The sequence below is a fragment of the Anastrepha ludens genome, chromosome 5, assembly GCF_028408465.1.
Source record: "Anastrepha ludens isolate Willacy chromosome 5, idAnaLude1.1, whole genome shotgun sequence".
NCBI lineage: Eukaryota > Metazoa > Arthropoda > Insecta > Diptera > Tephritidae > Anastrepha > Anastrepha ludens.
In genome coordinates, this window is record NC_071501.1 from 69,279,633 (window position 1) to 69,304,343 (window position 24,711).

Here is a 24,711-nt window from a genome sequence, read left to right on the forward strand (position 1 = left end):
TTTAACTACCGAATACAGAATACTCACAAACTTTCACACAAGCGTGCTATGCCAAGTTGCGAATATTTGCATGCATGAATTGCATCTCCAATTCACTCCGCTCAACTAGACCTCTCTTTCTGCTTCCTCTCATCTCCTCATTTTTCATGCTACACTTTAAAGCGCACCTCGCAGTGCTTGGCGTCTGCAATAATGCATCGTACACTTTCATTACATCTTTCGTACTTTTGTGGCTGTGTTGGCAAAATGTAATTTTAATAATACCCAAGGTTGTTTATACTACCTCGCTTGCTCTATGCTTCAAACGCACACATAAATACATACTCGTAGTAGGGCATTCAGTTTATGGTAGCAGTGAGACCATCGCCTGAAAGTGTGCTACTAAGTTTAGTGTGGTTTTCTTTTGCATTTACGCATTCTAGTTGCAATGAAATGCTCTACTACTTACACACATACATGCCTACAAATATGCTCGCCACTTGCAATTTGCCTTTTTTGGTTTTTGGGCTTCTCAAATATCAGCCTCCTATGGACGTTGTGCATTACTTGAACGTTGCTCATAGCAAACGAAGGCAATTTGTAGTGTTAGTTTGTTCGTGTGTATGCGTGAGTGAAAATCGAAAATTGAAAGCGAAAATTGCATTAAAATTTAAGACCTCAGGTGGAATTTGTTGCAGTAATATCAATTTAATTTCTTCGTAAATTTTTACTGTTATTAGGATGTGAGAAAAATGCAAAAAGTTCAAATTTTCTGACTGACATTTAGCTTTCACAAGAAGTATAGAGTATAGAGTACAGAGTACCGTAGACTTCTACCAAACGACAAAAGTGTTCATGCCTACAACTAGATAGACAATGAGAAAAAATGGTAGTACCTCTGTGCCGCAGAGAAGTGTATCCTCACAATACGTCCCTATTCTCGGTTAACGAGAACTAACGCTAACGCCAATATTTAGTAGTTTAATTGCTTCAACAGCTGTCTGCACATTTGCGCAAAATGTGCTCGGATGTCCCATCATCCTGAGTTGACAGATCTAATAATAATAAGAATTTTATATGTGCTGTGTGCTCAATGGCCGATACGAGTAGGTAGGTAGGTAGGTAAGATGGCAAGAGTACCCCAGGTACGCTACAAGTAGCACTTACGTGCCGTTTTGATACCATAGAGTGGACCACTACCTGTGAAAGGATTAAGGGAGGAGATAAGACCGTATACAGCCATCCAGTGCTGTTGATGTAGCGGAGGAGAGAAAAGGGATCTAGGCTGGAGAATTTCATCAAGTCATCCCCAAAGGGGACGCTGAGGAATCTCAAGAGCCTAGCCGCCAAAGCCGGACATCTGCAGAGAAAGTGTTCCACAGTCTCTTTCTCTGTAGGATCCCCACAGCTTCTGCAATGGGGGTTGTACGGAATTCCAAGCTTCTCCGCATGAGTGCCGATCACCCAGTGGCCAGTGATCACCGCGTTGAGTTTGGAAATTGAATGGCGGGGGGTTCCCATCACCTTAAGCGTTCTGTTTATGTCGTATTGAGGCCATAGTGCTTTTGAAATGGCACACGATGAGACAGACCTCCATCTGTCTTGCGCTTTTCTTAGAAAGAAGTTGTGTAGTTTCCCTTTAACGACGACCAAGGGGATACCGATGTCTGAGAAGAGGGCAGCTGGACTCGGTTCTGCCGCCTCCCTCCTGGCAAGCTCATCGGCAATTTCATTTCCCTCTATATTCCTGTGCCCAGGAACCCAGATGAGGGAGATGTTTCCTGCCCGTTCGAGGCGTTTAAGTTCCTCCTTACAGGAGTTTACGAGAAGAGAGCTGCAATGCGGCGACGACAGTGCCTTGATTGCAGCTTGGCTATCGGAAAAAATATTTATGTCTCCCTCCCAACAGCGATCCCGAAGCATTTTGCATGCCTGCAGGATCGCGAAGACCTCTGCTTGAAAGACGCTGCTTGTCTCCGGCAGTTTATAGGAGACCGAGATGTTGGCTGATTTGGAGTAGACCCCCGCTCCCACTCCAGACTCCATTTTGGATCCGTCAGTGAAAACAGAGGCCTCTATATCCGCAACAACTCTCCCCTCTTTCCAATCTTGCCTGCTCGGAAAGATAGCCCTAGCACAACCCTCAAAGCACAGTTTGCGGATGGAGAGGTCGGTGCGAATATCAGAGAAGGAAGGGGAGATCTGCTTCAAGATGCTGCTATGCCCAACAGGGAGTTGTCTTCAAAGGCCAAACTCCCTCAGTCTGATAGCACTCTGAGCAGCAATGGATTTAACCTGCAGATCCGATACGAGTACTTTGACCTAAAAGAGTTTTTGTGTTCTGCTATATGTTTTATAAGCAGTTAATTCTAGTCCTATAGACTGGTGTTACTACTTTAAATGTATTACATCAGGTCCTATTTAAATTAGATGTCCCTTGCCTTAGGTTGGGAATTGGTTGAAAGGCAAATTCTTTCAGCAAATTTATCACCTTGCAGACAAATTTCAGAATATCTGCAACAGGCGCATTATTCACTTTATTCGGATCCATTTTATGTTGATGAAAGATGCGCAGTTTTATCTTTGTCAAGGCAATACAGTTGCACAAGATATGCTACGTGATTTAGTCATCCTCCAGGCAGACCCGACACTTTCTCTCTTTCTCAATATGAGTTTTTAAGAGAAGGTAATTTAAGTAATAGTGATCGGTCAGAATACTAATTATTTTCCTTATGTCTACTCTACGCATATTATGCAGTTCTCTAGTGTAGGTATAAATATCTTACAAGCCTTTTGGCTTGACGGATTCCTTGTGTGACTTCACAATGGGTAATTCTTCGAGTATTCTCTCTCATGCCCTACCCTAGTGTTAGATAAGATAACCAAGTTTATTTATCAAGCTGATCCCTATAATTTCCAAATAGTTACTCCACTATTGTTTCATTGTCATATGGGCAACTGGCCTGATGTCCATCGAATCTTCAATGGCCAGTTCCCAGTAACGATATTTTATTTTACTACCTGGAATTAAAGAGGATCATATCACTTCTTAGCAAGCATGGGTGTAATTGTTCGATTAGCGCAAGCCCTGATGGCCTCTTGGCTATTCAAAAGTATGTATAAATATAACCTCAGTCTAGAGCACATTGAACCATTCGCCCATTGCAATGGGAAGTTTAGTGGCTGTTCTAAATATTCGTTACTCTTCAGCGAAAAGTTGCAATAAAAAAATTCAGCCCTAGGGTTTTATAATGTAAATTTGTGTGTCATCCGTATATCGAGCCTTTCTGTCCAGCCATTTTCAAATGCCCAAACGCGTTTCTTAACAATTTTCGGTTCATAGTTAATGGAATAAGTGCTCACATTGTGATCCGGCTTCAATGGTCTTGTCGATATTTTCGATCATTCGCTTATAACAGCCAGTTACTATCGTCCACGTTACCAGAATGGGACCATTGCAACCTGCATAAAGATATAGGATACATATACAGCATACACCTTTCTAGTGTCCAGTCGTGACTTTTCACTTTCATCGTTGTGATACTGAAAAAATGTTCAAATTTTTCCTTCCTTTACTTACATTTTAGAACAAAAAAAGGGTGATGAGATATGGGCCACTAATGTAATCACTACGAAATAGACAGCAATTTATACTTCAGATATGCGCAGTATCCATTTGCCTTTTGGCGAAGGCAAATGCCGCAAACACAGGACTTAAGTTTGATAAGATATTTTCTTTTCTTTGCACACATTTTCCATACTCAAGCCTCTCTAAGTTTTCATTTTGGTTGCAAATTCTCGATACTGATGACTTACTTTGACTTGAGGGGGTATAATGTTTAAATTTCCCAACCTTTTATTGTATTATATTTTATATCACTGACATTTTGTTCACCTCAAAGATTCAAAGTACTCTTGAAATTCTCTTTATACGCTGGACAATTTATGAAATTACGAAAGAGCTTATTTCGAATTTTTCATTTAGAAATGCATAAGACATTTAGACTACAGCTGTAGGTATCCATAATAAGTTGAAAATATTAGCTGAGGACTGTGGCTTTATAATAACTTTAATCTACTTACATACTAAGATCATGAAGCTATGTGACTTTGTGGCTCAATTTAAAATTCTTGCCTAGAAAGCGTATATTTATAAACGTTTCTAAAATTAAAACTTTTCCCATCCATTGAATACTTCGTAATACCACTTTAATTACAATTAAATAATATTCCCGTACTGCATGGCGTATGAGTAATATTTAACTTTAACAGGAAGCAAGCTAAAGCTGCTTCAGCCTTAATAATTAATAACTGATGTGATGACTGTGAGTAGTTTAACATAAATTAATACATTATTAGTACTAATTAGTGTGTAAAATAATTGTATATGTAACGGAAACATATTCACAAAATGCCTATATGCACTCGTATTTAAGTACACTGGAAAACACGCCGATTTAGCACACGAAATATAATGGGCTTGACGCTTAAAATTATCATAGGTGTAGAGCTGAAGTGACACAGCTCAGTTCAACCCACTGAGTTCAATTTACCTTCAGTTGACTAGCAGTTTCGTTTGAATAATTCTGGAACGATCGCTTTGTTTCATAGAGCTTAAGCTTGAAACTCCAAGTTTTCTTGCATTTTGTTATTAGATTACAAATATTAAGTACCAAAGGTGAATAGCAATGTTTCATGTTATTTTGTTACTATTTCGAAACATAAATGTTATGCGAAATATAAATAACCGTTAACCGTACGTATTGGGTTGGCAGCTAAGTAATTGCGGATTTCATTCATAGATGGCTTCAGTTGAATTTTTAGATTTGCAGACGTAGTACAAATGTAAAACACATTTTGTTATTTAATAGTTGGCAATTCAGCTGTCAATCATAAAAAAGTTTTTTGATCGGTTGCGTAGTTTTCATTGAAAAATGGAAAACCAAAAGGAACAAAAGGACATTTTCGTCATATTTTGCTTTTTTATTTGCGCAAAGGGAAAACCGTATCCCAAGCTCATACAAAGGTATGTGCTGTTTATGGTGGCGAAGCCCTAAAAGAACGGCAGTGTCAAAATTGGTTTGCCAGATTTCTTTCTGGTGATTTTTCACTCAAAGATGAAAAACGCTCTGGTCGTCCAGTTGAAGTTAATGGCGCCCTAATCAAAGCAAAACTCTTTTCGGATCGTCACAGTACAACACACGAGATTGCAGAGAAGCTTATAACCACTTGGCTGCGATTTGCTAAAAAACCGTAATGAAAATGAACCATTTTTAAAACGATTGATAACGGGCGTTCAGAAAGGGGTTGTTTATAACAATATCAAGCAGAAAAGATCGTAGAGTAGGCCAGGTGAACTAACTCAAACAACATCAAAAGCTGATATTCATCAAAAGAAGGTTTTGTTATCAGTTTGGTGTGATTACACAGGAATTGTCTACTTTGAACTTTTACCACCCAACGGAACGATCAACTTTGATGTCTACATTGAACAACTAACGAAATTAAATAATGCAGTTGAAGAAAAGCGACCCGATTTGATAAATCGAAAAGGTTTTGATTCCATCATGACAATGCAAGGCCACACATCTTTGGTCGCTCGGCAAACATTATTGGAGCTTGGTTTCGATATACAAATCGTCCTGATTCCTTTTTATTCGATCTTTACAAAACTCCTTGAATGGTAAAAACTTCAATAATGATGATGCTGTCAAATCCTAGCTGATTCAGTTTTTTGCTAATAAACACCAGAAGTTTTATGAACATGCCTGAAAGATGGCAAAAGGTCATTGATCAAAATGAGCAATACATTACAGAATAAAGTTATTTAGTTCAATGAAAAAACAGTCTTTGATTTTCTAAAGGAAATTCACAATTACTTAGTAGCCAACCAAATAGCTGCTAAGATAAACACAAGCTGAATGCGAACTGCAGGGAGGATGACTATTCTTTAATGGAGTTTGAAATAAAAGCCTTCAGAAAAATAAAAAATATTTTTACTTAAGCTGTTATTTGTGTTTTTATGTTATGAGCTCAAGGCAGATTTAATAAAAAATAGCATATTTATTTAAGGTTATTATATATTTGCCGATATTTCGACCTCTATTAGAAGTCTCATTCACGAACACTTAGCTGTTCCAGATCGACCCAGTTATAAAGTTCTTATAAAATTTAATTTCCCTTTCTCCTTCCCTTTCCATTTGACTTTCATTTCCACTTCCATTCATATTCGTTGTTGAGTCAATATAGAGTTGAAGACTCTTCCTTTAGAACTTAAGGCAGGCCGAATTTTCTCCTCGTTTTTGTTCATAAGGTTTTGTGCTTAAGGTCACAATAGTTTTCGTTAAAAGTTCTTACTTCTCCACTGTTCTGACTTTCATATAAAATTTCATACGAAAAAAAATTCTCGCAGTGCGCTCACTAAATGCCTCAAATTAGCGCATTCGCTTTTACGCGCAGCCTTGTCACGTCGGCAGTCATTAATAATTCAATAAACGAATTTGCATATTTATGCACAAAAACAAGCATTCACCTCCAAGCTACAAATTTAATATAGGGCATACTTATATTTTGTTTGCTTTGAAGTTTCAAAATATTTAATTCACGCTGGTATTCGGTACGCACGCAAATTTCTCAAATACTTTGGATGTGTCGATGTGGCATTATTAGCGGTTAATTTGTGGCGGCAGAAATTCCAAATGTATAAGCATTTTTTTTTCTGCTCTGTTTTTTTGGCTTGATTTGTTTGTGTTGTTGTTGATAAATATGCGAACAAAATTTAATTCCAGCACGCACTAACTAAATTTAGACAAAAAGACATTTTAGAGCAAATCAATTTTATAATTTATTGGGCGCATGAAGAGTTTTGAATCATTTATATATTTTGGAATGTGATACTCATAATCATTTACATAAATATTGCAATACATTTTTATTATTAAATTTTTCCAAAATTTTCAAAATTTAAACGAACAGTTTGTAAAGTTTTTAAGTTTACATTCAAAATTTCACAGTTTTTAATGTTTTTATTTTTACATAAGTTGAACAAATAAACACACGTTTTTTTTGTTTTTGCATGGCCCTCTTGCATAAGCCCTCTCCGCACACAATTTTATTTCGATTGAATATTAATCATACGCCCTGTTGGCCTTTAAATTTTAATTGAACATTTGAACATTGATTTCATTTTATAAAAATAACATTAATTAATCACAAAAGGTTGTGCTCATTTTCCTGTGTAATTTGTAATAATTTGATATTGATTTCTGCTTAATGAGCGCGAAAGGGGAAGATGTTGGTGTATACTTTAAATAGGCAATACAAAATCAAGTAGAGTTACTGGGATGCGAATGGAGTTTAAGTTAAAGCTCAAAGCGTCATTGATTTTACAGCGGCAATTTCTTTTTTTTTTTCATACCTAATTAGCCAAAAAAAAAAAAAAAAAAAAAAATAACAACATAAAAAATAATAACTTTAACACATATTTATATTCAGAGCATAATTGCTTGATGGTGGCATCCTTTACATATAGGTTTATATGTATGCGACCATTACAAATGTGTGCATAACTAACCCAGCAAGCAAAAGTGTCAAGGCTCGAAAATTCTTATTTCTGATTTGAGTGCACATCGCCTAGGTGTTCTTAATTGAGTTTAGGTTGAAGTGTTTGTCGATGGCTTATACCAGCAAACCAAGGCCCGCAATCGGGGCTGATTTGTTAGAAAACTGATCAATTTGCTGGTTATTTTTGAGCTAAGTCAACATATCTGAGTAATTTCTATTTCCTTATTTTATCAAAACCACTCAGATCCTAAAAAAAATTGTAAATCTGTGACACTCTCTCAAAAGTAAAATGAATACAAGTATTTCATTATTACGTCAGAAAATCAGCTGATTCTGTGAAATTCACTGAGACCAGGATAGCCCGTCGCGGATGTTGCCACCTATGTACTCTCTCCACCGTAAGTTCACGAGGTTCTTGTGCACCCATACTAATTCTACAATTTTTTTTTTTTTTTTTTTTTTTTTTAAGGAGGTTGAAATCAAAATGTCAGAAACATCTCAAAGGTGCCGTCACACCAATGGTATGTGGGGCACGCTCCCACTAATACTATAACAATCCTCCACCTCGGCTAGTTCTACCCTGGGACCAAAAAAGTATAACTTCTGGGTAGAGCCGCGTTTATGTCCGAAGACACAACAGGTACCCGCGTCCAGGTTCCTCTCCTGTAGGCGTATGAAGGCTATACACCGTCGATAGTCTCAATTACTCACACTATGTTTATAGGTGGTCCAAAGTAAAGGAGGCATCGGAAAGCTTGCAGTAATGTTATCTTAATTCACTACCGTCTTGTCTTCTGTATGATACTATATTGAGTGTTTCACTCAAACGTCTGTGCTTGTTGTCGGTTCGTCAGAGACTGTCCGCCTTTTCTGTTGCTGAAATGCTTTGCGTTCCCAATCAATATGGCGAAGTCGTGTCATAATCTTACCTGCAAACGTTTGCGTTGCCTCTCACTTACCGCTGGTTGCGCACATATCTCATATGAGGGTGTTGGAGGACGCTTGATGACCCAGGGCTTGCTCCAGTATAGCTCGTTCCTCTCTAATGCGGCCGCAATAATACATGACGTGTTCTGCGTTTTTGTCTGTATTCGGGCAGTTTGGACAGAAAGGGCTGTCTGCCAGCTTAAAACGGTGCAGGTATTCCTGAAAACAGCCATGTCCGCTAAGCAACTGTGAAAGGTGATAGTCGGTGTCTCCATGTTTTCTCATTAACCACTCATCAACACGTGGTATGAGGTTGTAGGTCCAACGTCCGCTTTGTGACTCATCCCACCGCTGCTGCCACCGGCCTATTGTCAGCAGTCGCTCCGCTGCTTTTTCTCCAGGTGTGGCCCGCGTTCCCTGTCTGTTATAGAGCCGAAACATTTCATCTGCCAAGAGGTTTAGGGGTATCTTTCTCGCTATTACGCAGATTGCATCATCAGACACCGTTCTATACGCGCAAGCTACACGCAGCGCGCCTTGCCTGTAAGTCTGGGTGACTTCCCGTAGATTAGACTTTTTGGTCCCCGCCCAGATAGGTGCACTAATTCTACTATAATTTGCTAATGAAGTATTAGTTTAGTTTCAGCTGTGTTTTGACAAAGGGAAAGGGCATCTCTATAGAGATTTTACCGCGAATGATTTCTTTTCTATTCTTTTTTCTTGCAATTTCATTTCCTTAGATTTTGCCATCACTCTCTCTATGATTTGCAACAAGTTGATATTGAATTGCTTAGTTAACCTAGTTTAGAGATACACGATATTCATTGGAGGCTATCGAGTTAGTGATAAGGAGGCAATAAGATATAGACATTTTGCAATTACCACTTCAAAGCTCTGACCTTCCGTCTATAAAAACAATACTTGGGCATTATTAAAACTGCGCGTATCGCAATAAACACCTCAAAGCGTCAAGATTACAAATATCATGCAAATCGGGCTAAAGAGAGATAGTTAGCCGAAATATCTTTCATGCCGAAATATCAACTTGCCCTTTTTAACTTGTCTTTCGGTTTTATGGATACAATTAAATTTATTATAGTTGGAGATATTGGGTTGGGGAAAAAGTAATGTCGTATTTTGTCAATTGAGCGCGAAATTTATACATATCTTGTGTTGTACTTATTGCATCGGGTCACACTGAACGGCGATTTGAAGACGACAATCTGTACTACAAGTGTCTCTTTGACAGTGTTGTGATCGTACGTTTCAGCCTTAAGTTATAGCGCGTCAAAGATGGAGTCCACCAAGCAAGAAATTCATCATATTTTACGTTTTTACTACCTTAGAGGTAGAAATGCAACGAAGGCGGCGGCAAAAATTTGTGAAGTATATGGGCCTGATACTGTAACGATTCGCACAGCACAGCGTTGGTTCGATCGATTTCGTTCTGGTGTAGTAGATGTCGAAGATGGACCCTGTACTGGTAGGCCAATCGTCGTAGAGACTGATAAAATCGTTGAAATTATCCAAAGGGACCGGCATGTGAGCATTGGCTCGATTAGTCAGGAACTAGATTGGATTCCAAAAAAAGCTGGATGTTTGAGTGCCACACGTGTTGACGCAAAAAAATCTCTTGGACCGAATCAACGCATGCGATTCTCTGCTAAAACGGAATGAACTAGACTCATTTTTAAAGCGGATGGTGACTGGCGATGAAAAGTGGGTCACATACGACAACGCCAAGTGAAAAAGAGAAAGTGGTCGAGAAGCGGCGAGCCGGCCCAAACCATCGCCAAGCTCGGATTGACCCCCAGGAAGATTTTGCTGTGTGTTTGGTGGGATTGGAAGGGAATTATCCACTATGAGCTGCTCAACTATGGCCAGACCCTTAATTCGGTCCTCTATTGTGAGCAACTTGACCGTTTGAAGCAGGCGATTGACCAGAAGCGGCCAGAATTGGTCAATACGAATGGTGTTGTGTTCCCGCAGGACAACGCTCGTCCTCACACATCTTTGATGACCCGCCAGAAGCTACGGGAGCTCGGATGGGATGTCCTATCGTACCCACCATATAGTCCGGACCTGGCACCAAGTGACTATCATCTCTTCCGGCCCATGCAAAACACCCTTGATGACACCAAGTTGGTCTCAAAAGAGGTTTACGAAAACTGGTTGTCTGAGTTTTTTGCAAATAAGGAGGGGTGGCTTTATAAAGGGGGGATAATGAAGTTGCCTTCTAAATGGCAACAAGTTTGCGAACAAAACGGGGCATATTTGACTTGAATCGGATAATTCTAAGTACGTTAAATAAAGCGTCAAATTTCGATCACAAATACGACATTTCTTTTTCCCCAACCCAATACATTAAGTTTGTTTACACTTTTTCATCCAATAATTTTTACGTTATTAATTTATGAAAACAAATATGATTATTTTCATTTATAAAAAATAGGCTTTTTTGAACCGGATCTTGCTGGGTTGCAACTTACTTATTTATTTGACATACTGTGGATTGTAGATGCACAGTCAAATTATTATAATAATAATAAAAGAAAATATTATGATAATATCCAGAAGAGTTGGCAGCACGCTTGCTCGTTGCATTGGCGGTAGTGAAGTTAATGAAGTGTATCGGTAGCTGTGGAAAAATAATTAATAATTATTAAAATTTAATTAAAACAAACAAAAAAATAAAAATACCTACAGAACGCACACAGCTGCATTTTCGTGGGCAAATACCGGTATATATGAGTAGCTATCCGGCCTGTTTCATATGAATTTTCCGTTTAACGACTGCTTCAGCAAGTTTAAGTACCTACTCACACACATAAAAATAATATTCGTATTGTGCTTGCCAGCAGTGTGTCCTTTTCGCATTCACTTGTCCCCAGGTATTGCAGGCCATTAACGTATGTGTTGATTTTAATAAGTAATTTTTGCAATTACTGCCACAATTATGAATGACATTATCCAATCGGAATGGCTTTTATATCTGTGTGCGCATAAAATGTATTTAATGAAAAATAAATAGCTATACATACACAATTATTAAATACACTAAAGACATTTACCCAATGGATTTTTATTTCATGCAACGGTATACTTCGGCACGCTTGCTTTTGAAAGGAGATTTTTGACTTTAAATAATAACCTTAATAAAAGCTTGAAGTAAATAAATAATTTACGAAAATTAATATAGATAAATTCCAATGAATTTTTCGTTCGAAAATCCGGTGAAGAGGGATAGCTTTTCAAGTTCGAATGTATAGAACTTTTCTTATGATACAATTTTATAATACTCATATTGAGAGAGAGTGCATGATCAGATGGGTCCCGTCTACCTAACCTACTTCATACCTACTGTTACTCTTGCATATTTTAGTCTTTCTTAGTTCTTATTTGTTTAATCTTTAATTAAACGCTGAAGATTAACAACCCAAGTCTGGTTAACTAGTGATATCTGTTGTGGGTCTAGTCGAGTAATACTCAAAGTTTCAAATACACAATCAAAATCGAGACTTAAGGGAGGAGCCTGGTCTAAACATTGCATCTCTTTGCAATTTTTGTTTTTTAAGGAAAAAATTAATTTAGCACAGCAAAGTTTTTTCTATCTTTTAATGAACATTTAAAAAGTATAAAAAAATTTTGTACTGGTTAAAATAAGTTGAAAAAATGTTTAACATAGAATTTAGTAGAGCGCTGCAACGCTGGAGTTTCCAACTGGCGTACAAGATACAGCTCGTAATTATTATCTAAAGCAAAAAATTCAAATGGATTTCTAATTATCATAATTTTTTATTCTAGATGAACTAAGAAAACTGAGAGAAATTCCAAAATTTTAACTTTTTGGAGGTTTTAAAGAAAAAACTGCCTTTCTATAAACAAAAATACAAATCTTGACAAATTTTTTTTATCTATTTTGTTAGTTCAAATAGAAGAAAATCTAATACTGAAGGGAAGAAGCTATGATTAATTTCAAAAGGTTCATTCGTTTTTTTCATTCATGTACGCCAATTCAAAGAAATCATAAAAATGAAAAGTCGAGAAAAGAAGATAAAGTTTGTACTATAGCTGTCCGGTCACAGCGTAACTACCTAACGCTCGCCTACCTATGGCTTTGTATCTACGGAAATATAGAGAATTAGGCTCTGTAACTTTGTGTGAATATTCTGAAATATATTAGGAATCGCTTAAAACGAAAAAAAAAAAAATTGAGTTTTTTGACCTTATAAACCAGGCGCCCCCCTTAAGACCCAACAACTGCTCTGCGAGGCATAATTTTGTTTGCAGGCAGCCGCAATATACAAACAGTTAAGCTTAAAGCGAAAATAAAGATTTCCAACACCCAAAGTTATTCCAAAACAAAGTTGGTTGATTAATTTTACGCCAGTTTGTATTATACACTTGTGGTTACATACTGAAGTCACCTCATATTTTCACAATATTCTCGTCATTTTTCAGGTTAGATTTTATTTTATTTTTTATAAAAACATAGAAAACTCAAAGTTCCAATATTTCTACAAAATTTAAAAGAATTAAAAAGAATACCATTAAACTTCTAGAAAACTTCTAAGCACGCAGTTTTAATTTCAGTATAACAAAGTGTAAGTTTGAGATCCCTCAAAAAATCCACAAAATCATCCAAAGGACTACTTCGTGAAATGCATAAACGTCTTGTAAAAACTGCCAACTGAATTAGTGGTTGAGATACACTAAACTCACAGAATATTGTCTTTTACCATCTCACGTGAAAAGATAGAACTGGTGGAAACTTGGCCATTTTCTCTGTCTTAACTTTGCGGTGCTACCCCCATTGCCGAATACTGTAGGTGTAGGCGAGAAGGTCAGTAATTTACTACTTCGCGAGTAGGATCTTGCCTTTGAAATGAACAGTGGTTCCCCTTGCATGGAGCAACGACCAAAATTCTTTTTTTTGTTCTGAGACTAAAACACTAAATGACATTTCACAATAAAACCTGGCGCACTTGTTGCTCTTTAACTACTTTTTACTAGGCTTAGTTGGTAGTAAAAAGAGGTTGTCTGTAAAGTCGGATTACTGACGATAGTTTAACGTGACAACGTCATAAGAAAATACTGATGTAATGGTTGCAATTTTCAAAACAAAATTTAAATTTTATTTGTTTGATAGATATTTTGTATGGATATAGAGAAGGAGGTAAATGGAATCGCAATGGAATAGGTCAAGTTACATTTACACAAACGTGAAAAAATTACGAAACATTTATCAAATTTATGAAAGATATGTTCAATTTCGATTTTGCATCAGACGTTAATAAGTCAACAACACTAAGAGGCACCATCATCGATTTGCCTTTTTCAAGACACTTTACACTCGAGTGTCCCTTTCATTTCCTACTTCTCCTATCATCGTCCTATTCTCAACAGAGAATTGGTTCATTACCATGCACACAGGAAGAAGGCATATGCAAATACAAATATGTGAATTTATATACATATGCGCGTATACATACATATATACCTATGCTCACTCAAGTAGGACAGAGCCAGATGTCGAACGTTGCCGAACGGGGGGGCCGATTGTGCTCTTTGTCGTTCGTTCCCCGCTCTCGCTTGCAGTTCATGCAAGGTAACGACGATTGAGCAAGATAACGACACATTTTTTCGTGCGTGCAGCCGGCTAAATCGAATTATAAGACGTGATCACGTCAAAATGCACAAACGTACCAAAACGAAACATGCCTTCCATATAACCGTAATTTTGAGAAAGTATGAAACTGCGATATTTAAGTAACTAATGCATCCAAGTTGCTAAAAATTAGCATGTAGATTGAAGTAGGCGTAATCAAGTCGAATTATAATGAAATACATATATACCCCAATAACCACTCAGCCGATTTCATACCATTGTTGCTGTTAACTCCACTCAAATATTGCTTGTAACCTCTTGAAATCAAACCACGCTCGCCTCCTAAATAACGATTTTCCTATTGTTTTTTTTTTTCTTTTTCTATATTCCCTAGAATGTTCTCCTGCAAGGAGTGGGGAATTTCATTTGCTTTTACAGTAAATGTACTTACCACTTTAAATGTCCAAAGGTCTAACGCATACCTTCTAGATAGCTCGCATATAAACTGATCTCCTAGTGAAGTAGTGAATTTCTGAAAGAGTAGGTAGGTAGGGTGGTTGTCGTAAGACACACTTAGACCTTCGGCAGGTCCATTGTGATCTGAAAGAGTAGCTATTTCAAAAATTAGACCCGTTGAAAAACTGATAATAGATCTGACATAAATGGCACTAATTTATATAAAAATGAAAGAAAGAGTTCGTCACATGCATGGCGGCTTCAATTCGCTACTTCTCTACTCGCTTGACAAAAAATATGCATGTGAAAGCAACACCAAAAACATCGAGCAAGGCTTTCCGCTTGGGAGTATGGTTATACCTAATAAAAATGGTACAACTGACTTTTTTCAATGCTGCCAACTCTACTTCAAGAGAGTTTCATTATACCGTGTTCACACGGGGAGACTTTTTTGCTTCAACATTTGAGTTCTCTTTTGTTGTTGCCCGTGGTGTTCGCACACCTTGCAGTTTTTGTTCGTATTTAAAACTTGAAAAATCTGTTAATGCAGAGAATTGAAAAAAGTGACATGTACTGGTAATTTGTTCCCTCCAAGAAAGCACATTGTCTTAAGTAGAAAAAATTCTTCTGAATTTTATACGATGAATTTTATCATTGTGTAAGAGTAGCAAGCAAAGAAAATGTTTGCTGAACCTCAAAAATATAAAGTAGAAATTTTACGTTTCAAAGTATATGAAAAATTAACCATCTATTAAAATAATCAAAAAAGATAAATATGTGAATATAAGCTGTGCACTTTTTTCCAATACAATCAATTCAAAATATTTAAATCTCGCACTTGGTTTTATGGGAATCTTTACTCCATAAATACTTAGTGACTAGTCCTAAAACCCGCAGGAAAATTATTAAGACAATACACGCACTTTAACTGTTAATCTGGGTGAAACAATTTTGGTGCAACTTTTTTATATTTTAATATCGATATTTTACTTATCATAATAGCAGTGAGAGAAACATGAAATAGATTTTTTTTTCTTATATTTGATCCATCGGAGACAACTGTGTAATGGTCACCAAAAATTAGCTCTGTTGGATCAGTGTCAGAAATCTGAAGTAGGTATTGTTCGACATTCGTTGACTTGGCATTTTCTGTTAGACATGTAGGTAACTGGTCTGAGCAAATGGTAACTAAAAAATGGTTTTTTGTTGAGTGATGCTTTTTACTACGCCCACTACTCTACACTAAACCGAACGTTTTACAAATAAAAACAACCACCTTATATAATATTTTAACTGTTTATGGATTAAAAAATATTATCAAACAAAAAAATTTTTTTTTTTTTAATATTTGAAGCGATATGCCGTTTTGACCATTTCCCGCCCTACGTCGGACTGAGCTTTAATACTCTTTCTTACTTTATACGGCTTTCGTCCTGTATGCTTATGAGCTAGCGATGTGGGACTATAAATTGCGCCAAATCCGCCGAAAAGCGCCAAAATTATGATTTCACTGGAAAAACGCCATAACTGGCCATAACTGAATATTTGTGCATATATTTCCTATTTCCTCACGCGCACATTTCCTTCCCTTTGGAAATTTTAAAACTTTTGTGTATGCATAGTTTTAACTCCCAAAATGTGTAGCTTTTGAAAATTCATGGCCGCAATTCATAAACTGTTTTCTAATGGTTTTTTTTCTCTACTCCCTTTTGTTATCACTACCTTTGCAGATATGTCGGCGAGTACTCCAACATTCCCACTGACTATGCGGAAGTATCAAGTTTTGGCAAAGCACCCAGCGAATATGGCTGTGGTGGCGTGCAACGCCATGAATCTAGCTCACCAGCACCCTACGCCACATCGGCCATACTGAATGGCAGCAGCGGCAGTGGTCAGCAGCAGCCACGTTATCAGCAACGACCAGGCGACTTCCGTATGCAGCAGCAACAGCAACAGCAACAATTCCAACAGCCACATCAAAGACCTATGCATCCACACTATCACCAACAACAGCAGCAACAACCACAACAACAGCAGTCGCATCATCATCCGCAGCAACACTCTGTGGGCAATATTTACCAGCCCATGTCGGTGACCAGCGAAATCTATCCAAGCAACACTGGCAGCCGTTCCGCCTATTCGGAGCAATATTACTATGCCAAGGAGAAGATACATATCACGGAGAACAAGTTGAGCAGCTGTCACACCTATGAAACGGCAGGTGAACATCAAAAGCAGCAACAACAACAACAATTGCAATTGCAACCTATACAACAGCAATTTGCCAGCGTTGGCACGCTACGTCGCCAGTTGAATGGCGCGCATGGCGTGGGTGGCGGCAGTGGGCGCTTTAAAGTTATCATGCAGCAACAGCAGCAGCAACAACAACAACAACAGGCAGCACAGCATAGTCCTAGCATGTGCGCTGAGAAGTTGCAATTACAGAAGTTGAATGCTTTAAACAACAACAACCACAACCATAATGGCAACAGCAATGGCAATGAAAGCGGCACCACTGAGCTTTCGAAAAATTTGCTCGACTTAGACGCCGGCTCGTTCTGTTACAATGGGCTCGCGGACTCTGGCTGTGGCGGTTCGCCCTCTCCCATGGCCATGCTGATGTCGCATGAGGATGACCAGGCGCTCTATCACACGGCTGACGGTGAGTTGGATGGTGATATGGAGCGTTTGTATGTGAAAGTCGACGAGGAGCCACAGCAGCAACAACAGCAATCACAATTGAGCGTGCAACAGCATCATCATCAGCAACAAAAACAGCAACAACCACAACACATAATGCCTTTACCGCCACCAAATCAAGTGCATCCTAGCGTAGCCATAACAGTCAGCGCGAACAGTGGCAATAATTGGCGCACACAATCACAGCAACAGCAGCAACCCTTCGTGCGCGCCTCCTATCGCGCCGGCAGCGGCAGTAATAACCTAATGATGACCAGCAGTAGCAGCAGCGCGGCCAAGAGCAATACCAGCAGCATTGGCGGCAGTAGCTCACTCAGCTCATGTTCAGAGAGCGCTGAGGAGCGGCAGCAACAACAACATAAAATGTTGCAAAATGGTGATTGTGAATTGATTTATGCGCCCAGCAGCGTGGCGAGTGAACGCAGTTTGCTGAGCAGCGGTAGCGGCAGCGGCAGCGGTTGTGGCAGTGGTGGTAGCATGTCGGCTCATCCGCAAGGGCCGCTTGTGTGACCGGTAGAACAGTGTGTTATTGTAGGCGGTAGTGTAGCGTGTGGCGCGTTGAAGAGTATGGGCTTAACAACTTATGGTGTTATGGGGTTAGGAGATGAGAGCGCATGTGATGAGGCAGCGCAGGTGGATTATTATACGCGCGAAGTGCAGGAATTGTTGGCGTGGTGTGAACGCGTAAACAAAGGACAGCTGGAGCCGAGTGAGTGAGGGGAGTGCAGGAGAGTAGTAGAGAGGGAGTGTGAATAAATATAAAAATGAACGAAAATATATAAATTTATAACACATAGTAGCTACATATATACGAACGCATACAAAGTTAGCAGAGCGGTGTCTGAGGCGTCCGTAGGAGACTCATATTTGAAGAAGTAGAAGTATTTTTGACTTTTCACAGTTCTTTTTCACTTTTAAGCATAATACGCTGCTCGCATTTCACGTGAAATTAGCTGTCAAAACTGAACTTCATAATAACTCTACGAGAAATTTATACTTTGTGCAGGTTCAGGTTCAGGAAAAAGTTCGCAACATGCTGCCAACATGATGCCAGCAACATTTTTTCACTGCTCTTAAAATTGTATTTGCTGTTTAAAATTTTGCGACAAGTGACAATGCATAGAATTTAAAAATTGTGTTCAAAATGAAATTAGCAAAAATTTTAAAGCTGTGCTTTAAACCTAAGCTCGTTTGGTATTTTTAATTTTGGTAAAAATTTACTAATTCACAATGTAAAAATTAAAAAAAAAATTAATTCTATATTATTGCCACAATTCTTTGCTTTAATAGTGAAGTGCGTTAATAATGGAAATAGCCGAAACTTAACTAAGGGGAATAAGGCTTGCAATTAGCTTCCTGCTATAACGATTTATTCCTTCTTTTTCTTTTTTGTAAATAAAAAATAAACAAAAGTGTGAAAGTCAGACATTTGTTTTCTCCGAGAAATAAAGGGTTTTTCAATAAGAGCGGGTAGATGTTGAAATGGAATGAAATGGCGTTTGCTGTGTGGCACGTAGCGCCGTCCTGCTGGAACCACATGTCGTCTAGGTCAATATGGTTCAATATGTAATAAGCAACTGAATAATAAACAAAAGATTTGACAGATATCACCAAAACAAAATGGCTGCCACAGAGCGTCAAAATCGACCCGCGCCAATTAAAAACCCCTATATATCTATCAGGGCAGATAGAAAGATTGAAAGGTCTAACGCATAGGTAACAAGCAACCATATGCACCAGCCTTACCTAAAGTTGATTTTTATGTCCTCACGAAATGTTGCGTAATATTTGTGCCTACAATATTTGTAACAGCAACATTTTCAACTGCAACATTTGTATCTATAACATTCGTATATACAACATGTTGCCAACAGTTTTAACAGCACACATTTTTTTCTGCATGCTGCTGAAATTGCATTCGTGGGTGACGAATATTGATTCGGGTAGTTTCGGTCACATAAATCCAACTATCGGGCAATGGCGGTGATAACATCAGTGTAAACGCTGCAGCCAGAGAATGTTAATGGGATCCATCTATATTCTCTGCTGCTGCTAACTACTGCCAACAGTGCCTTCACTGGTGTTAAGAGTGTTGGCACATTATTAACTTAACATAAACTTCCTCTTACATAAATGTAAAGCTGAAAAACCATATTTGTTGCTTTTAACAGGAAGAGAGGAGATTGTAAATCATTTCTTAAGCGCCTGTATGAAAAACTGTGCATGGAACTTGCAGTCACTTAATTTCTTCATTTCATTGCGACAATGAAAGGATTTTCTTTTTGATTTTTTAAGGAAGTTCACAAATATTATTTATATTTTTCGAAAAACATTTAAGATTTCAAAATAGTAAAAAAGCTAAACATAAAAAATAAATTTAAGCGAAAGCTGTAATTAAAATTTATAAAATTTGCAGAACTTTGCAAAACAAAAAAGTTTACAATTCTTATGCAATTTTTCATGTGCATCCAGCAAGACCAAAGGACACCTTAAGACACTCGCTTATCTGATACATGCAACTAACTAATATTTGATCCACACTTCTTTCCTTTTCGAATCAAATAAAACGCGTTCAAAGACTGAATCAATGCTGCAACTAAAAATGCTTGCAGTAAAGGAAAATCTAACAACACAAAACAAAAACAAAAAAAGCATATAGGTACTTTAATAAACAAGAGAGAACTATTTTCTAGTGATTGTTGTTGTTGTCCTAATGAAATAAAAACACAAACCCAAACAAACAAACACACAAATGTGCTCTAAATAATAAATTAGAGAGCAACAGCTACAAAAACACGTGCAAAGGCACACACGCCTACATACATATACATAAAGTAAATATTAAATATTTGATTGAATGGAATCTCGAAGGCGGATTACTGTAAGATAGGCTGTTATTGATGTGAAATATGCATACGAGTATACCTACATACAAAAATGTAAAATAAAAACTATTTCAAAGAGAGCGAAATATTATGAAATGATGCTTCTGAGCAAACATAGGCATACATATTTACTTACTCGGTGTAATGAAAACTGTAAATGAAATGAAATATGCAAAAATAATTTAATTAAAAAAGTAATAGAATAGCAACTCGTTTTTTGCTACTGCAGCTAACGGAAGTGTGAAGTATTTATAATATAGAAACTGGTTGAAACTAAGAAAAAAAATAAGTCAGATTAATTATAGGTGTCTTTTTTTTAATATTTCTAAAATTTAATATAGTAAATTTATAAATTAAGCAATACTTGTAAATAAAAAATCCTATTAACTTAAATGTAGTACTATATGCAGATACAGTAGGGTGGCTCAATTTGTGTGGAATCATTTTTCTCGATATCATTCCTAGCAGATTCGAGATCTAAATAGAATCCTAAGAAGAAGAAAAGTCCATTATAGCATAGCTACAAAGTCAATTTCGAGTTTCTTAAATATAAAAGAAGCTATATTTAATTAGTGCCATAATTGAAGGGAGAGTGAAGAAGGAGGAGAGTAGAAAAAGTGCACCTCCTGTTGAAAGTAAAAAGGATTTAAAACGAAAATTATTATAAATATGTTGCTAATTATAAAAAAATATTATTAAACAAAATATTTTTTTTGAAAAAACAGATACTTTTTCAAATATTGGAAAATTTTATCATTTTTAATTTTTATGCAACTCTTAGTAATACTAATTTTAGTATCTGTAGTGTGCGCAATGGCCGACCTAAAAGATCTTTTGTGTCCTTGGATACCGTCTAGAAGTAGTTCTCGTACTATTACAGGCACTACTATCACTAAATTTATTACATCAAGTGCTATTTAATTGCTACAGGACCTACTTTGATTTAGGTACAAAAAGAGGTTGTCTGTAAAGTCGGTTTACTGACGATAGTTTAACGTGACAACGTCATAAGAAAATACTGATGGAATGGTTGCATTTTTCAAAAGAAAATTTAAATTTTATTTGTTTGATAGATATTTTGTATGGATATAGAGGAAGAGGTAAATGGAATCGCAATGGAATAGGTCAAGTTACATTTACACAAACGTGAAAAATGACGAAACATTTATCAAATTTATGAAAGATATGTTCAATTTCGATTGTGCATCAGACGTTAATAAGTCAACAGCACTCAGAGGCAGCATCATCGATTTGCCTTTCTCAAGACACATTACACTCGAAACACTCGCTTTCATTTCCTACTTTTCCTATCATCGTCCTATTTTCAACAGAGAAATGGTTCATTACCATGCACACAGGAAGAAGGCATATGCAAATACAAGTATGTGAATTTATATACAAATGCGCATATACATACATATAGGTATATGCTCACTTAAGTAGGAGAGAGCCAGATATCGAACGTTGCCGAACCCGGGGGCCGATTGTGCTCTTTGTCGTCCGTTCCGTGCTCTCGCTTGCAGTTCATGCAGGGTAACGACGATTCAACAAGATAACGAATGAGCAAGATAACTACGATTGAGCAAGGTAACGACACATTTTTTCATGCGTGCAGCCGGCTAAATCGAATTATAAGACGTTATCACGTCAAAAAAATTATATTGCCACTTTTCCTATTACGATTTAAAAAAAATTGTATAAACCTAATTCTCTTTTACACGATAGATACGTTCATGTAAAAAGAGAATTAGGGAAAAACAATATTAGCACTTTGAGTGCCAACGGGGTTTTCAGAAAAATGTCCAAAAAAAATTTTTTTTAGGTTTTATTGAATAGGATATTTAAGAAGTTAAAATTTTTTATTTATTTCAATGCATTTTTGCGCAAAATAAAAGGATGAAAGTAGTCACCAGTGACTTTTATCAGTCACCGGTGACTGACACGGCTCCATTGGAACAGTTCAGTGTCAATCACCGGTGACTGACAAAGCGGTCAAAGTTTTATCATATTTCGTGCTTGCACATTTGAAATCATTAAATATATTGCAAGAAATAAATTATTAAACGTCTAAGTGACGAACCAATAAAACACGACAACTTGAGCTTTACCCGTTTATTCATCGACTAACTCTTATAAAAGAAATGGCTGCACCTAGTGTTGCCAATCATTATGCAAATGTTTACAAACAACAAGCGACAACAATCTACCGATTCTCAGAGACTTTTCCTGAGACTAATTTAAACGCTTCGTACATGCGTCGAAAAACCGCACCTTATTTGGAAAATCCTATTAAAACAAAACAATTCGTTAAAAAGATTTTTTGCTTTTTAACTCGTATAAAAAAAATCGTGTATGTTTAACTAAATTTTTAGTACAAAAAATCTCGAATTACAAGTTTCTATTACAATAAAATACCATTCATAATACTTTGGTAAAAATGAATCCTCACATTCATTTCTTTAATACTTAATTGAAGCTTCGTTTTAATTAAAAACAGCTTTGGGTAGCTCGAAATCGAATTTGCTGTTATGCTCTAGTGGACTGTTTTTCTTAAGAATTTATGTGGAACGCGAACCTGCTAGAAACAATGTGAGAAAGAAAATTGAGCCGCCCTAACATACAGATATTTATAATTATACAGGCACATATACATATAAAGTAAAATAAAATTGTGTGCATGAACATTCGTGAGCTTAAAGTGTGTATGCATGTGTGTAGGTGTGTATGAAATGTGGAATTCAAAATAAGATAAACAAAAACTAAACTTGCAAAATAAACTAGAATTTATAGAAATCTATTTTAATTACATTATGTGCCCTCACTCGCCATGCCAGCTGCCGTAGCCGAGTGTTTATGGCGTAGCATAGCAGATTCCACGCCTGATTCTAACGTCAAAGTTGCTCTTTTAAGAGTCTGCGCTCGGCAGACGCTGATAAACTTTCGAATACCTTTCCGCCTTGGGACAAATGCCTGCCTTTAGCATACTTATAGCTGTAGGCAACTCAATTTGTAGAGCGAAAATGTCTTTTGCGCCCAACAAATTGCAGCAGAAGTGCCGCCTAAACCTGCCAAGGCTGTACATACTCATCAATACCTATAAGTGTATGCATGTATGTGTAGGTACGAAATCCCTAAAATATCATTGCATTAATTGTTAAGTAAAAACAAGTACAGAATTGGAATGTATGTACATATGTATGTATATCTGTGTAATAACAGCAATAATATTGTAATACTAATTTAGCAAAAAAGAAATGGTACGTTGTAAATTTCCAAATTCAACTCTCGCATTACAGCAGTCGGGGGGGGCGGGTGCATGTACTAAATAACGCACCACAACCCGCTCAACCCCTGCGCATCTATACGAGTATTTTAGTCCAGTATGCGTGTGCGCAGCTTTAGTATGTGTGCATGTGCAAATTCTCTGACATACTCCATGCGAATACACGTATTTTTCGCATTAGAATTCATTAAATTTTAAATAATTTTATTTTTTATTATTTGTTTTGTTTTTCTTTTGTTGTCGTTAATTTTACACCGTCTCGCCAAAAGGATTTTATTGCTTAAGCTTATTGTTATGCGACTGTAAATTATTTGCTTTATTATCAATAACTAATTTTACTACTTCCGTATGTGCTAAGTAATCTATGTAAATGTGTGCACTGTTATTTGATTTGCTCTCAAATATAAGTAGCAAAAACAAAAAAGAGAAATGTAATAATAAGTACCTTTACGCTTAGTTTAGTGCTTAGTCTAAGCATTAGAGCATTAATTGTAATTACTGTGGCGCGTATGGTGGTCGCTAGCAGTTTCTGCATACATACAAGCAACAAACAAACGCACACACAAACATACACACAATACAAATTAATTTAGTTATATATCTAGTGTTGTTATTCTAGTGCTATCGGCCTCACATTTACAGATACAAATACATATATATATATAAATATGTATGTGTGTATGTGTATTTAGTTATTATGACAAAATTATGTAATATATCATAAGTGTATGTATGTATTTATCGATAAACGTATTTGGTAATTGCCTCTTTATGCAAATGGTCGTACTGCCACAAATTCAGCCACTACTATGCGCATATGTAAAATATAGCCACACACTAACAGATGTGTGCTGGGATTTAGCAATTAGTATGAATAAATGCCATAACTATCAAGTGAAAATTATAAAATAAAAAATGTGTTTTTATTTCAGTTTGGTTTGACTTTTGCTGCTGATGCAATTTTAGAGTTTTAAGAGGCTGCTCCTGTGGATAGGCTTCAATTTTTTTTTAATATAAATTTGCTGTTGGGGCTTACGGTTTCCTTTTTATAAACTTTGTATATATTTATAAAAAATTGTATGATTGTTATTCTATGATTTCTTCTGTAATCAGATTCGGGCTCACGGAATTTTAGTAGCATAGGTTGTCTCCTTTCCGTAGCTACTGGCTTTCCTGTTCCTTACCAATTTTAAAATTAATTCATGGGCTTAGTTTTTAAGTCTACGCTTTTCTTTATGCTACTAAATATGAAGAAAATGCACAACTGAATTAAACTCAGAATAAACCAGTTTTAATCAACTAAAAGCGTT

The 24,711-nt window shown here is 36.9% G+C and overlaps 1 protein-coding gene across 1 annotated transcript in view; it reads left to right on the forward strand.

The window, feature by feature from the left end:
* The window catches only part of LOC128862722 (protein sax-3), a 94,307-nt gene extending 70,016 nt beyond the window's left edge, over nucleotides 1-24,291 (forward strand). The window contains exon 13 of the mRNA XM_054101408.1: nucleotides 16,264-24,291. Within this exon, the coding sequence (XP_053957383.1) occupies nucleotides 16,264-17,743 (1,480 nt within the window). The 3' untranslated portion in view covers nucleotides 17,744-24,291. The remainder of the gene's footprint in view (nucleotides 1-16,263) is intronic.
* The last annotated feature ends 420 nt before the right edge of the window (nucleotides 24,292-24,711 follow it).